This window comes from Aythya marila (assembly GCF_965140915.1).
Source record: "Aythya marila genome assembly, chromosome: 7".
NCBI lineage: Eukaryota > Metazoa > Chordata > Aves > Anseriformes > Anatidae > Aythya > Aythya marila.
The window spans coordinates 3,643,503-3,659,033 of NC_139048.1; the positions used below are offsets into that span (position 1 = coordinate 3,643,503).

At 44.9% G+C, this 15,531-nt stretch overlaps 1 protein-coding gene across 2 annotated transcripts in view; it reads left to right on the plus strand.

The window, feature by feature from the left end:
* CTBP2 (C-terminal binding protein 2) overlaps window positions 1-15,531 on the plus strand; it is a 114,812-nt gene that overhangs the window by 66,851 nt on the left and 32,430 nt on the right. For both annotated transcript variants that reach the window (XM_082765445.1, XM_082765444.1), the window contains exon 2: window positions 293-452. In XM_082765445.1, coding sequence (XP_082621571.1) covers window positions 395-452 — 58 coding nt within the window. In that variant the 5' untranslated portion in view covers window positions 293-394. The remainder of the gene's footprint in view (window positions 1-292; window positions 453-15,531) is intronic.

Below are 15,531 nucleotides of genomic sequence, written 5' to 3' on the forward strand. Positions count from 1 at the left end.
GGATTTTGTCTGCTAGGAATAGATTTTTAAGGCAGAAATAAAACTCGGAAGGCCAGACAGCGCTTCGGCAGTTCTCTTGTAGGATGCTGGTTGTTGTTTTTTTTTTTTCTGATCGCAGGGAAGATGAAGGGGCTGTGTGCTTGGTTTGTGGTGTGAGAGCTGGTGGGATGCTGAGGCTGGAAGTGCTAAAGTCCCAGCCGTGGATTCAGCAAGGGTGCTGGGCTTTTTGGGGTGGGCGGGTGTCACCTCCCGTGGTGGAAGTCCCACTCACCAGCTCCTCTCATCTCAACAGGACCGACAGTGGCGTTATGCATGCCGACTCCCGTGAGTTTTCCTGAGTTCCTGGGGGACTGCCTTGCTTTTTGAATCAGAAAGTTGCAAAATACCATCAAGAATGGCACTTGTGGATAAACACAAAGTCAAGCGACAGCGACTGGACAGAATTTGTGAAGGTAAGAGGATGCTCCGCTGTTCTGTGAAAGCTGACGGACTATTAAGGTAGAATACCTCATTTTTCCTTGTTTTGTACAGCACTTGGAGATAATGAGATCCAGACCCATGACCAGGTTCTCCATCTTCTGTGTTGACATGAAATACGGTCATATCGGTGTTGAAATGTTAGCAAGGGATACACTGGTTCCTCCTCGCAGTCCTACGGGCAGGACTGCTTCCTTACCAGCTCTCCTTTCATCCTGGTTTCTAATGAAATGCTGCAGTCACTCCCAGTTTGAGGCACAGCTTAAATCTGTGCTGCCTTGAGAAAAAGGTCGTGCTCTGTTCAATGTGCTGCTTCCTGGAGATCTCCTCGGGCCAGGATGCGGGTGGCCAAGGCTGCTGCCACTCTCCCTCGCAGTGCTCCAGCATCCCAGGCTGTGGGCACGAGCTCCTGCTGCTGCTTCAGGCTGCTTGTGGGGCTGGGGAGAATGATGCAGGACATTTGGGTAAAGCTCAGCGTCCTCCACCTCGATGCAGCCACCCCTGTCCTTCCCCAGGGCTGTGGCCAGGGAAGCGCAGAGATTCGGCTGTCTGAGAGCTGCTGCTTCACTCAGTGGACACAAAATTTGACCATTTCCATTAATATTGACTATCACAGTAGAAAAAATGAAAATTTAAAAGTAGCTCTTGAAGTATTTCACAAGTTTTGGGGCAAACTGTTTGGGGCAGATTTGCTGTAAATCGTTCTTTATTAATTTCACGTTACAGTAGCACAGCACAGGGGACTCTTACCTTCTATTTATGCCATTTTCCAGCAGCAGAAGTCTGTAGGTAACCTTTGCCTATTGCAGCTCACGTAGTTTAAGCTGCTTATGATGGAAGTTAAGTGATGGCAAAAAAACTCAGACTTCTTGGTGTCCTTCTCTTATGCAAACTGACACTCAGGGAAGTTTTCCCATCAGTAGCAAAAGCGAAGCAGATTGTTATTTTAGGAAGGATGTCTTCAGTCGTGTCTTTTAAGGAGCTCGGGTTTTTATCTGCTCTTAAGGAGATGAATAGTGGCCTGCAGGGTAACAATTCACTGTGTTACCTGAATGCCAACCAAGTGAAATAGGTTTTTCTCTTGGATGAAATTGCAGAGTTCTCGTGGGAGTTGTACTGCGTCCGCTCTAGCAAAATATGTGGGGTTTGTGGGGTTTCCAGGGAAATGCTGAACAGTAGGACAGGGCGAGTTTTGCACAAATACTTGTTATACATTTCTTACTCTAGCATGCCAAAGCAGAACTCCTTTGCTATTGCTTTACACTTCTCATGAGTTACCCAGCTTCAGAGCCATCGGGGTGATCCTCGTGCTCTCCTGCGCATTCAGAGCCCCTGCGAAAACTCCGAATATTCCTCAGAAAGTGGCAGCGGTTCTGGGGGACTGGGTGCCAGGCTGAAAGAAAAGCCAACGGGACCAGAGAAACCAGCTCTTCGCTTGATCACGTAACACAAAAAGATGTGGAAGCAGCTCTACCTCTCTGTTTATTAACCCGCACTGGACTGACGTTAGTGGTGTGGTGTCCCTGGGGTAGGAGGTGCAGCCCCACTGTTTTTTTGGGGGGAGCTGATTTTTTTTGGGGCAAAGCAAAGGCGAGGAGCTAGGAAGGGGCATCCAGAGTGTGCTGCGGCATGGGGCTGCATATTTCTCCTTTTGAATGTCATAAACACTCAGGTGTAGTACACTATCTCATCTTCAAAATTTACTTTGAACTCAACTTAAAAGAGTTGTGTCAGCTGAGCCTGGATGTTCAAAAGCTGCCTTCCTGGTTTGATGTTTACTATCAGATCTACTTGCTTAGTGTACAAGAAATTCAAAAGGATCGTCCGACAAACCTGCTGACAGAGCTTTAGATGTGATTGAAGTTTAGATTACTTTCCTCTGATATATGGGCTTTTTTTCTTCTTCCTTGGTCGAAAGATATTCTTTCCTAATCTGTAAATGTGCAGAAGACATAACTTTTTAAAGTATACTTTGTCATTCGCCACCTGTTTTGTGATTTGATTGAGGGGATGGGATTCACGGTTGTAAGACACTTGGGCTGTTTTTATAAGCAACAGATTATGACTGGCTGTAAGCAACAGTGCTAAACCTACCTTAAAAATGCAAAGAACATAGGATTTTGCAAAATACTAGGCTTATAAGACTGCGGTGTATGGCACTGGCACCTCTGATGGCTATTTTTTATTAGAGGCTCCCATTCTTGGATTATAGCACAGTAAAGCACTGAAGAGGGGTGTTCCAGCTGCTGGGAAAATACACGTTGAAAAAACAAGCTTTTCCCTTGGTGTTGTCTGGAAAGGTCCATGGAGAAATTGGTGAAATACGGTGGGAAATTAGGGAGCTATTTCTGTAGACTGATGGGAGAAGCCTTCTAGCAGCGTGCTGTTTGCTGAGAATTGCTTCTGCTCTTCTCTTTAAACAAGTGGACAGGATGCGAGCCTACATTTAACTGATGGAAAGCTTGATGTTTTGCAGTACGTAGGTGGGTTTCTGTGCTCTTAATGAAGTCGGTGTGCTGTTCCATCCCTTTTCCCCTACACAACCCCTGGCAGGGCTCTCTAGGAACGGACGCCACTCATCGCAGCGGGGTGGTGGCAGACGAGATACCCTCAGGCTTCCCGCTACGTGTTGCAACCACTGACTTGCTGGGTCTTCATTGTGCTTTACAAGCTGCCACAAACTACCACAGTACTAAAAGAGCGTTTTAGGAAGCTGTAGCATTCGTGTTGCTCTGTTAAATGTGCATCTGGCACAGGAAAAGAATGTGAGCCACACACGGGGGTAGTACTTCTAAAAACACCTGTCCGTAGCCTTTATGTACGGGTTTATGAGTCTTCCAGGAGGAGAGGGAGGTCAGTCTCATTGCATTACTGTGTTTTTTTTATACATAGGTATGATATCTTTGTATGACAGAGCTACCTTTCCTGCTGAGGAGGCTGTTTTGAAGGGGTGAGCTCTTTGCATCAACTCACAGACTTCACTACAAGTGAGATAATGGTGCACACTTAAGGGATAAATAAATATTAGGGCAACAGCCTGCAATAAAGCCATTTAGAGTCATCTGTTAAGAATTAAATGAGTTTGTGAGACCCATCAGAACGAAGTCTTGGCTTGCCCTTTTCTTTCTCTTCTGGTTGTCCCAGAGAGTTTGGGTGCCGATTCTGTAATTGGATCCCTGCGGGTGGAAAGACGTATCCAGTGAATGGCTGGGGCTTTTGGAAACAGCATGTGTGGAGTGGTTTACATAATTCCTGTGTGTGGAATCGCGGCTAATTACGTAGCGAGTCAAAATATGCTTTGGAGGTGGAGCTGCTGGTGCTGTGTTTAGTTAGAGTTGTCCAGCACCCCCTAGTTCAAGTCTGTTCCCATTTGCTTGTAATTTTGCTACATTTTAAATCTGTTTGAGCTGAAATTTTCCATTTCATGATGGGTTTTTACCTCGGGGTGAATTTAAAAAAAAAAAAAAAAAAAAAAAAAAAGAAAAAAAGTTCCAGCAAAAACTGTTGAGCCATGTCTAAGCGGGAGATGCTGAAGAATGTTGTTTTTGCTGTGCCTGAAACAAAGCAGAGCCCCGAGCCTGCAGCCTGGCAGCCGCAGTACCCTCCTGCTCTGCTTTGGGGAAAAAAAAAAAAAAAAAAGGGTCTAAATAATTTTGCATCAGAGTTGCTGCGGTGTCAGGAGTGTGCCTGTTATTGTTCCCGAATTTGGGGCAATTTCTTAGCTTTTGAAGGAATGAAGTTGGCGCGTGACCCCGTTGGCCACTCGTGCTGAGGGCTGCGCTTACTGTGCAACACCTCCCTGTGCTGCAGGCTGGTGGGCACGAGGTGGGGAGCTCTTCTGGAGGCTCAGGGTGAGTACAACTGGGAGCAGGGTAAATCAGAGCATGGGGCAGGACAGAGCCTTTGCCAGGAGGCGAGAGCAGAGCTCACACACCTGGCCCTCAAACAGGCACAGCCAGAAATGAGCTGGCCCCGCTGTTCTCCTTCATGACCACCTTGATTTTGATTTTAATTTATGGTGGTCTCAAGGTGCATGATGCTACAGGTGTGTGTTATTCCTGCCTGTCTGTAAGCCTGGCAGTTTCCTCCTGCTCTTCCTGGGCTCTCCAGGGTCAGCCTTCGCTCTGCATCATCACCGCAGTGAATGCAAACCATCAGCAGCAATAACCCTCAGGGCAGAAGCTCACCTGCCTCACATTTTCATTTAGGAATCAACTGCAGGGTGATATTAAGTGTCATTTTTTCTCTGTGACCTGTGGTAGAAGAAGGTGCCCAGCAGTGCCCAGCTCTGATGGCACACGGTGGCACCCCTGGTGCGTGGCATCCATCGCTCCTGCAGGGTACTCAAAGCATCACTTCTGCTGCCCAGCCTGCTGCCTGCTAGGCTGTCCTTTATCCTGTGCTTCTGAAAATATGGTTAAAAAAATATTAAGTAATACCAGGAGCTAGACAGGTGGTGAGGAGCAGCCCTCAAACGTTGCTGGTGGTGCTTTTGGGAACAGCCTGGCTGGGAAGCCAGAGGAGGAGCTGCAGTGGCAGCGTGCAAGGTTGTGCTGTCTTTTCCTCATCAGATGTAGACACTTAACAGGGACGAGGCAGTGGTGGTGGCACATCCAGGATGTGTAATGGCATGTCTTGTGTCTGTGTAAATCACAGGTTTCCCAGCCCTGCTGAATTCCTCCCTGATGATCCCAAGCACTGCCCCTGCTCAGCACCTTCGCAACTGCGCTACCCTGCTGTCTGCAGCTCCAGTGCCATGAAATTTTAATGCCTGGCTTTATAGGTTAAAGTTTGCACTGACATTTATGAGTCAGTTAAGCTTTCAACACACGCCCAGAAAGTGGCAGCCCTGAGATGAACAAGAAGCGAAGAGAAAAAATAATTGCAAGGCTAAGTGAGCTCAGACGTTTCCTGATGGAGTTCTCGCTTTGGGATTTGTCATTTTCCAGTGGGAAATAGTGTCCTTACCCATCAGTTTGTGCCACCAGAGCTGTCTGTACCTTGCAAAATAGCAGAGCCGTTCAAAGTGCCACACAAGCCCTTTGTTTTCTTTCAGGTCCTTTGGTCCTTTGGTGTGTCTGGTGGCTGATAAATGCCAGCACGGTCACGTAAGACTTTTCAGAGCTCAATGCACGAGTCCCTTGGCTTTTTGAGTCACTGATTTATATTCTGAGCGGCACCTTAGTGTCCTGTTTGGCTGAGGCATCTCTGATTCTACCCGTAATCCATATTTGCTGTAGGAATTCCTCAAGTGTTTGCCTTCCAGTCACTATGGTTGCTGCAAGTGGCCTTGACCCTCCCCAGCCACTCATTTATCAGTGGGAGCGAGGCACCAGCCTGCGTACGGGTGGCTCTGAGCTGGCCCCGAGCCCTCGGCTGCAACAATTTGTCCCAAAATGTTGATGATGGTTTTATCATCACCGGAGTTACCTTGGTCCTGGTTAATTCATTTCAAAGCTGGACAAGAATTCTGCATTCCACGTCTCTGCCAGCGGTGGAAGTCAGTGCAGACCATATAGAGTAACGCCTGAATAAATATACCACGTAAAGGCAGGTCCTGTGGAAAACGCAAACTTGGATCTATGTCAGGGGTACATTTTGCTTGCTCCTTATTTCAGTTTCTCATGTGTAAAAGTGGGCTTAATATTCACACAGTCAATTATTGCGTGTGGTGCACTTTCTTATCATAAAAAAAAAAAACACAACCCTCCATAAAAGTGCCCCTGAAGAATTGTAATGGTTCTGGCTTTTCAGCACTATTTGAACAGTGTGTGCTTGAGGTTTGGGCTCGCACACCAATAACAACAGAAAACAGAATAGGCTCCCATTCAGCTCGCACAGTCCATTCAGGCTGAAAAATAGAGGAACCTTGCCCGTGGAAGCAGTTTGGGAAAAGCATTTTAAAGCTACCAGGCAGTCAAAATGCAAGTTGTACAAGCAAACTGAATCCTGGCAGCCTGGTTTTCCAGGCCCTAGTGTTCTGTCAGCATGGTAGTGTGTAGGAAATAGCTGGTTATGAGGCACTGCCGTGCACGTAATGCCATGACACAAATTGTTCCAGTGCTCAGCATCCCCGTGTCCGGAGCCCTGCCTGCGTGAGGGGCTCGGCACTGACTGGGCAACTCTGCAAAGCTGCTGCCTCCGCTGCTGGCTCCTTCCTGTAATGCAATGCTGGCCAAAATTAGTATGTTTGATATTTGGGTGGAGGAATTTTCTTCTATTCTTGCAAATTTGAATGCCAAGTAGCATCTGATAATACTTATTTTTGCTGCTTAGAAATAGAATCCTATTATCTCAGGAAATTCTTATCACCACTAGTCATTTGATGAGAAACAATGAGTTAAAGATGATATCAAGTGTGGAAGAAACTGCTTGTCCTGGGTAAAACTGACTTATTTAGAACAAATATAGAGCTTTTTTCTTTTTCTTTTTTTTTTTTTTTTTTCCTAGTGGATTTGAGCTTCTTTGTTCCGTGATTACGAAACACAGTACAAGGATTTCCCCCACACAATAAAGCTTTTCATATATTTTTTAAGTTTCCACCTCAAAGCACATAAACCATCAGGCTTTTAAGGAAGGGTTGCTTACCACACTTGGCCTAGACAAAAGGAAAAGTTAGTCTGTCAGATGCTCTGCCATTACTCCCTGTGCTGATTTAATTTCTCTGAAGATCTGTCTGGCTGCTCCCAAGATTCATCTTATTTCACTTACAGAGGCTTCAGAAACCATTTCAAATTCACACGAAAGCTGGATTACACCTCGTTTTACCAATCTGGCCAGTGGCAAGTGTGCCACACAGCACTGTTTTTAATTACCTCTTAGTCATTCACAGGTTTTGTTAAAATTTTAAGATGTTTTTAATATTGGACACGATCCTATGGATGAAGAGAGTTCCAGCAACCTCAGTGGGTTCACAGGCATTATTCAAGCTTACTGACCTTATTCCCTGATTTATTTTCAACCCTTTTGCTGTGCTGAATCAAGAATTCGCTCTGTTTGGAAGCAGAAATTTTCTGCTTTGAGACAGAGGTGTGGTGTATCTCCTATCTACAGGTATGCTGTTGTCCTTGCAGCAGGGAGGCAGAGGTGCTCGAGTAGTTTTCCAGTTCTGTTTAGATTTATTTTTTTTTATATACATTCACTTACGTGCAGTGTATCTCCTGTGACATGCCACAGGGGGATATGCATGACAAGATGTAGGACTTGAGCCAGATATGAAGCCAGCCTGACAAAATCCCCCAGGCATCCGGTAAAGAGTAAGACACATTTAGATAAGGTTACAGAAAGGAAAATAAAAAAAAAATCATGAATTTGGTATGCAATCGCGTTGTAATAGATATGTGACTCGAGCTATTGCAAGAAGTAGAGCTCCTGTTTCCTGAGACGTGGGTGCTACATGCACAGAGGTAGGAAAAAATACTTCTGTTGTGTTCTCCTTGCATTTAAGCCCACATTTATGGTAACTTAATACGCATCTAACTCTTAATTCCACCTTGTATTTTTCCATTTTCTCCAGCCTTAAGACAAGGTTCCATATAACAAGCTTTCTAACTTCAAGTCATTAATTAAGAAACAATTACAGCTGATGACTTCTATACCATCAACTTAATTTTTCATCCTCACCACATTTCCCATTGAAATTAACTGGTTTATGGATTAACATGTTGTCATGTCTGGTGTCTTGTTATTATTTTTTTTTCTCCTTACTCTAAATCCTCCTCCGCATTTAAAGATTACTCAGAAAAATGACAATACCCCCAGAATACGCAAGGAGACGGGGAGCTGAGCATTGTCTGAGCAGCAGCCTCGGGGCAGCCCTGTCGACGTATTCCCGAGCTCTGGTTTTTGGGAACGCGGCCGAAGGCAGGGGGTGGAAGTTGGAAGTTGGCTGCTTCGCCTCTTCCAGATACGTGATGGGAAATGCTCAGTCCTCAAGGACGGATGAGAACGGGATGGATTTTCCTCCCAAACACGAGCAAAAACTCCTATCTGCCTCCTAAGTTAGAATCCCTCCTGGACTGACAACGTCTGGATCCGGACCAGGTTTTTAGGTTTGATTCCGACTCTGCTGAATATTTACTAGTAAATATTTTGACAGGAGCGGGACATCTGGCTATACTAAAATAAAGCTGCAGAGAAATGCATTACACAACTTTTCTTTTATATTTTTCTGTATCCACGAACAGATGTAAGGGATCTCGGTGCCAAAACAGTGAAGGTTTTCATTATGTGTGTTATATCCGAGAGCTTTCTTCAAAGAGCGAGTTTTCTAGAGTTGGTCATGCATTTTTGTTGCCTTAAACTTCAATGGTATTGCTAATTTCTTACTGACACTTTTATATAGCCCATTAGCTTAACTCTATTAACTTGTTTTGTCTTTTATTTTAGATAGTCTTCGTAGTGTGTTTTTTTTTTTAAACACTCTCTACTGCCATCTAGCACTTCAAAACTTATTGATAAACAGCTTCAGTTCACAAAAAAAAAGCCTAGAGTTAGAGCTTGGCACCCACTTTTGAGAGAAAATAGTGTCACTGCCTGCTGGTAATAGCAGTTTGGGGATATGAATCAGCCAGTGGACCTAAACAAGGATTGTGGGGTTGGCACCTTTGGCCTTGGGGTCACCCTACCAGGGAGGAGCCGTCCCCATGGATGGTTGGGGACCATGATAAAATGTACCAGGAAATGGGATCCCTCCCCACCAGATACTTTGGCTATTGCCATACAATAATAAAATATATCAATCTTCTAGAAAAGCAAATAACAAATGGCTTTTAGCCAAAATAACATTCCTTCCTGGTTTTTGTGTGTGTTTTCTTTTGGTTTGTTTTTTTTCTTAAATCTGTGTTGAGTCTGCAAGGGACGTGCATGTTTCAAGCTCTTGGCATCATCAGGGAAAGTAAAGCAGCAAGACACCCTGAACTCCAGCCTGTTTATCTCCTCAAGACCATGTTACAACCTAGTAATTAATTATTTTTTATGCAAAGCCCAGACATGCATGGCAGAGTTCAGAATTACAATATATATTCATTTAACAATGGATTTCTCTACTGCTTTCTGGGACAGATATAATTCCCATGCTTTTCATTACACATGCTATTTAAATCTTGATCCTGAATTCTTATTAAAAATGATGAATTTTGACCTCAAGGTCTAATACCCAGTTTTGGAGACAAGGTGCTTGATGTGATTTCCAGAGGATTATTTTTAAGAGCATTCGTAGATTAGATCTTTGCAAATAGTTGAGGGATGTGCCCAATGAACCTTGTCTGCTGGCTTTTCGACTGCCGTTCAGCATCCAGATTGATTTTTATTCTGTAGCCCTTGACAGTGTGTAGTTTCATGGCACAGGGAGACATCTGATATTTTTATTATCCCTTTGTTGAACCAGGAATGTCACAATACCTTTTTCTGCTGACTTTTACTGGACTCTCCCAATACTTGAAGGCAAAATTGTTTCTCACTGAAGTTTCAAGAGCCTGTAGGGCTCATTCCAAAGGCCGAAAGGATGTTTTTCAGCTGGGCTTCTTGTTTTTAAACATGATTTTTTTTAGATGACTGCTAGCCTCCTGCATTTGTTAGCCACAACTTGATTTTGATCCCTGGCCGCAAATCACCAGGGCTTTGCCAGGGGAACCAGACAGCATGAGGTGACGAATCCTGTGTGCTCCTTGGGGTGCTTCTGCTCGGACCCTCATTTTGCAGTAAATACGAGGTAAATCCAGGTAGTGTACCCCTCAACGAAAGACGGGTGAAGTGCCTCTGCTTGGAGACTCATCGGCACATGGCGATGTGAGATGCGGTGCTGGCTGGCAGTGGAAAGGAAGAGGTGGCCTCACTGCTCAAAATTCCCACATGCTCATTGCCTGCACATCACTGGCTGCTGTGAGCAGCCCCGTTTGAGTGTAGTCAGTGGGGTTTGCAGCCAAACCCATTTCCAAACCCCATTTTGCCCGCAGCACGGCGAGGCACGCGGCGGTGCGTTCCTGGGGCGCATTGTGCATGCGAGCCAGCGGTTACGCTGCGCTTCCATCCAGCCCTAGGGCGAGCTGCACGCGGACGTCAGCTTTTGTTTTGCGCTTCAAAGTCATCAAAATACGGAGTTCCATAGGGCAGTGATTGTTTAATAATCGGCTGATCTTAAGAGTGTTTTGTTGTACCGCACCGAGTTGGTATTTGAGAGGGTTTTGTTGAAGTTACAAAGCATCCACGCTTTTGGTTTGGAAATTGGTAAAAGCATGTGGCAGGGCTTCAAGCGCTGAGTGCTTTCAGATGCTGTTCTGTTCCTTTGATTATTGAAAATGATTCCTGCACAATCCTGCTAATTTTCTCTTTTGTACGCCTCCAATTTGAGGAGACTGTTAGAAAGTCCATCTATGCAGAGTGCTTATTGCCGCGGCAAGAGAGATTTTTTGCAGAGCCAAATTTGAGCAAATGCAGTAATTTCCAAGGATTTGGAACATTGTCTTCCTGCATTTCTTCCCCTGATTTTTTTTTCTTTAACGTTTGCGCGCACGTGTGAGCAACATTTACAGCACACTCATGCTATTCCTTCTCTGCTCCGTAGCAGCCATCACATCCCACCGTGTAGTTGAGCACCACCTCCGTCCTGCCTCCCACCACCCTGCAAGGAGCAGACACCCAGAAAAGGCTCCCCAGCCACCAGGGGTCATTAGGTACAATCACACACGGTCCTGGAAAGCCCAGACACTGAGGCATTTATCCCACCGTTGGCTTTCCGGTGCTCTGTACCTTGTCACCTGAAATCACAGTACAAACACGGATTAATCTTAACGCCGTCTGACTGTGATAGGTGTATATTATCTTATCCCTCTTGATGGAAGGGGAATCTGTGACTAAGAAATTAATCAATTTGCTTGCTGGCAGTGGTAGAACGAAGTATAAAGCCTGGGTATCCTGATACCTGCTCTCTCCATTAACACGAGATGTACTTACCCTCTGGAGGATTCGTCACTACAACAGGTAGGATTCCTTTGCCTTGGAGAGGGAAAGAGCCTTTTTTCAACACTGATTCACCTTACAGTTTTTGCCCAAAATGAGATTTGGCATATCCACTCTGTTGTTTTAAGTTCTGCTTTCTCCCAGAAGAAAACAATATGGGAGAAAACGTCAACAGTTTGCTGCATGCAAGAAAAAAAAAAAAAATCACGTTTCTTGTAAAAAAACAATATTTAAACTTGTACTTGGAAAGTATTTTAAAATAGTAAAAAGCAAAACTAAGAAAAAGTGTACTGTTTTGTTGCACGGGGTAATCTCTCCAGCAACTTGCTTGCAGAATTTGAAATGAAATGTTTTACATCGATGTGAATTACATTTCACATCCAACCTCCCCCGAGTCAGTGCTGCAGACACCAAAAAATGTTGTTTACAAATTTGTGTTGCAGATTTAGCATCCTGATTTCTTATCACGGTTTTTACATACATAACAGGTTTGCTCCTCACTGAAAGAAAACTGAGCTTCCTGGCACTGGGGGAGATGAGTGTTTCGGATCCACTGGGAACAGTTTCCCGAGCCAGATCTCATTCCCTGCATTTTGACTGTGGTGTCGAAATGCTGGGCCCACCTTTCTGCTCCTCTGTCATTACTTGTTTTCAGAGCACATCTCTGTAGCTGCTGTATCATAGCAAAATTTACCATGCATTATACCAACACTAGATTGAAACCCAGCGTATTAAGTCACAACTGTGCATTTTTCACGTGATCTGAAATACCAGAGCACTTAATCTCTTGATCAGCTTTTTTTTTTTGCTTTTTTTTTTTTTTTTGCTTTCATATGTCTTTTTTTTTTTCTCCCTAAATACCTCGAGAATTAAAAAGGAAAATAAATCTTCTGCCTGTCCCTTGGTCCTTCATCTCCCCCTCACGTTGGGAATGCTGGTGCCAGCGCCTTTTCTCCTCTCCCCAGAAGTGCAGATGAGCTCAGTTGGGTTGGGTTGTGCTCCTGCACCTCCGCGTCCTCTCCTGGCGATCGCTGCCTGGCTCTGAATTCAGAAATAGCTGCGGAGTTACTGGCATTTGCACAGGAGCTGCTGCTAAGAATGCGAAAGGAAGAAACAGAAAAAATCCTGGCTGCCCATCCATAAATATTTCATTCTGGTCATTTTGTACGCGTTTCTTGATTCAGGGGGAGTGCAGCATCCTCCCACAAGGACCCGTACCACATAGCCTGGGGAAAAGCCCAAGTCCCAGTGGGTGTGTGAGCTGCTCTGTGCCCAGGCTGAAGGGAGACCAGGATGGGTCTTCTGGCCCTGCTCAGCCTTATGTGAGCTGAGCCAGGCAGGGCACGGCCACTGGTCACCACTTTGTTGGGTTGGACTAAGTCTCTTCTGCATGTCCATTGAGAGACCCAAGAGTTTGTCAAAGCCTTTGTCTTTTTAAGAGGCAGTAAATACTCAGAGATCCCTTCTGACTTCCCATACAGTTGTTCAGGACCAGCACTTACAGAGTTTAATTGCTCTCTGACATGTTTTTTTCCCATTGTCTACCAGGGCTGAACATGGACTGATTTCTGTGAAAACAATGATGGAAGATGCCCCTGATCTATAGACGAGCGTTTTATTATTTTTGAGTATACGTTTTTGGTAGCTTTCTTCTGCTGCTTCAGAACAAACAAATGGCACAGATCTCTCTGTATCCATTTGGGAATACATTTCAGCCTTTACCAAAATGTTGTGGTAATAAAATGTTTTTGTTTGCTAAAATGTTCTCTGCTTTATTTGTAAGCCACAAATGTGTCTTCCCATTTTGACTCTCACAAAAGAAGAAATTTTCCAATGCGCCTTAAGTTCGTTAGTTAATTCAATATGATGCCAATCAGATATTCTCCAAGAATTGCATAAATAATCTTTGGGGGGCCCGTGTTTTGCATGTCAGCGTAATATCCAACATAATTTTAAAGACTGTGGTGCTTGGGGATGGAATTGGAGGAGAAAATGTTTGAAGAGGATTTATTATATTTACTGCAATAAAGAAATTTAGGGATTACTCAAAGATCCTGTCAGTATTTGGGTCAGAAATATAGCCCCGAGGTATTAGTATGATAGGCAAGTAGAAGCATTAGGCTGTATTAGTGATTTAGCTATCATAATAGCACAATAGTCTATCATGTGATGGCTAGCGCACTAAACATTTATTGTGGATTAGCAGTGAAAAACGCACAAGCTGTCTTGCAAACAGACCAGAGGTGGCTGTTATCCCTTTTACTGGGTCTGTCCTGGAAGGTGCACGTCTGAGGTGCAGAAATCTATTATCACAGCGGGGAAAGGCAAAATCGTTTCCCTCTAAATTTTTTAATTGGGAAAGGAAAATGTTGCTTCGCTCGCCGTGATTAACAAAATAAGTAATGATTGACCTATTCTTCTAGGAAAAGGAATCTTTGAGCGTAAGCAGCTCGTGATAATTTAGATAGGTGTTTTGGGGAGCCATTTTAATCGCTCCTCTGCAAATGGTAACTATATACGGAAATTTTTATTATGTTTCCAAATAATGATTTTCTGTGTTGTGATTCCATCTAAATCCTTTTGCCTACTCTAACTGTAAAAAAAAAAAAAAACTTAATCCATATGAATATTGAAAGACTGCTAGAAACAAATTGAGTTTTGTCTGATGTCTCTGAGTGTTTTTCCATCTCATAAACATGTTTTTTTTTTTTTTTTTTTTTTGAAGGAAACCAGAGATAATAGGCAAAAGTCTGCTACTCCTTTTTCCTTTGTAGGACTAGAGTTTAGATCCTTTGATCCTCCCCTCCTTTTCCGTGACCTCTGGTAGGGTCTTAAAATTATACATTCCAGATTACACCTCCACAATTTTCTGTCCTGGGATGATGAAAGGATTTGCGTATTATGATAATAATGTAAAGGATCCTTTTGGAGCCCAGTTAGTGTAGCTAATTTCAAACTACAACAAAAAAATGTAATTTCCAAAGCAAATTACAATATTCATAAAGTCTTAAACAGATACCTAACTAATTTCTAATCACTCTTGTATTCCTCAGTATCTAGCACTGGCCTTTTTTTTTTTTCGTCCTGCCTGCTTGCTCCCATTTAATTTGTCCTTAGCTGTGTGCAGTGGATTAGCGTTTCATCAGGGTGGATTAAGATTGAGCTGACACTGGAGCTTGCTTTTTTATTTTTGTATGTGTGCGTGGGGCCGTGCGGGTGCGTGCACGTTTCGTTATCTCACTGCTGATTCCTGCCGGCTGCTGGTGCGGATGGGAGCAGTGACCTCAGGAGGAAGGCGACAACCAAAACTGATGAAAAACGTGTAAAAAAACAACATGTAAAAAAAAATATATAAATATATATATATATATATAATGATTCCCCGGGGAGAAATTGCTTTGAGGTTGCTGGCTGGGTTGGTGCAGGAGATTTCATCGGGCTGAAATGATGTCACATGGAGCAGGGGCTTTAGCAGTTTTATTTAGCTCCTAATCCCCGGCACTGCTCGGCCAGTTGTCCATGTGAGCGCGCCGTCCTGGGCAGCAGAGGATAAAGCATCTGGGCTGAGCGCGGCGGCCCCCTTCTGCACGGAGAGCCCTTCCTCCCACCAGCCCGGAGTGAGGCCGGGTTACAGCGCTGCTGTATGCTTTGCCTGCTAAAGTTTCGAAGAATTAATAATTCAGGCGGCGCTCGGAAAGATAAAACCACGAAGGGAGGGCTCACGCCACCGGGCACGGTCTGGTTTTGATGCTGGCCGGGGAAGCGGTGAGAAGGAAGGCGCCTCCTCTTCTCCATCCATCCCAGCAGGACCAAGCGGTGCGGTGGCGATGCCCATCCCCAGCAAGCACCCCAACATCGGCCGCTCGCAGAGCTGGGACGCCGCCGGCTGGTACGAGGGCGCCTGGGAGGGCGAGAACGCCTTCGAGTACCAGAGGCCGCCGGGCCGCAGGAGCTCCCTGACCTACGTGGGCAGCGAGGGCGGCTGGTACGAGCCCCTGGGCCTCCGCGCCAACGATATCATCTTGCAGGGCGGCGCGGAGCTGAAGCAAGAGGCGTACCCCTACCAGGATGCCGCCTTCGCCCCGGGGCCCCTCA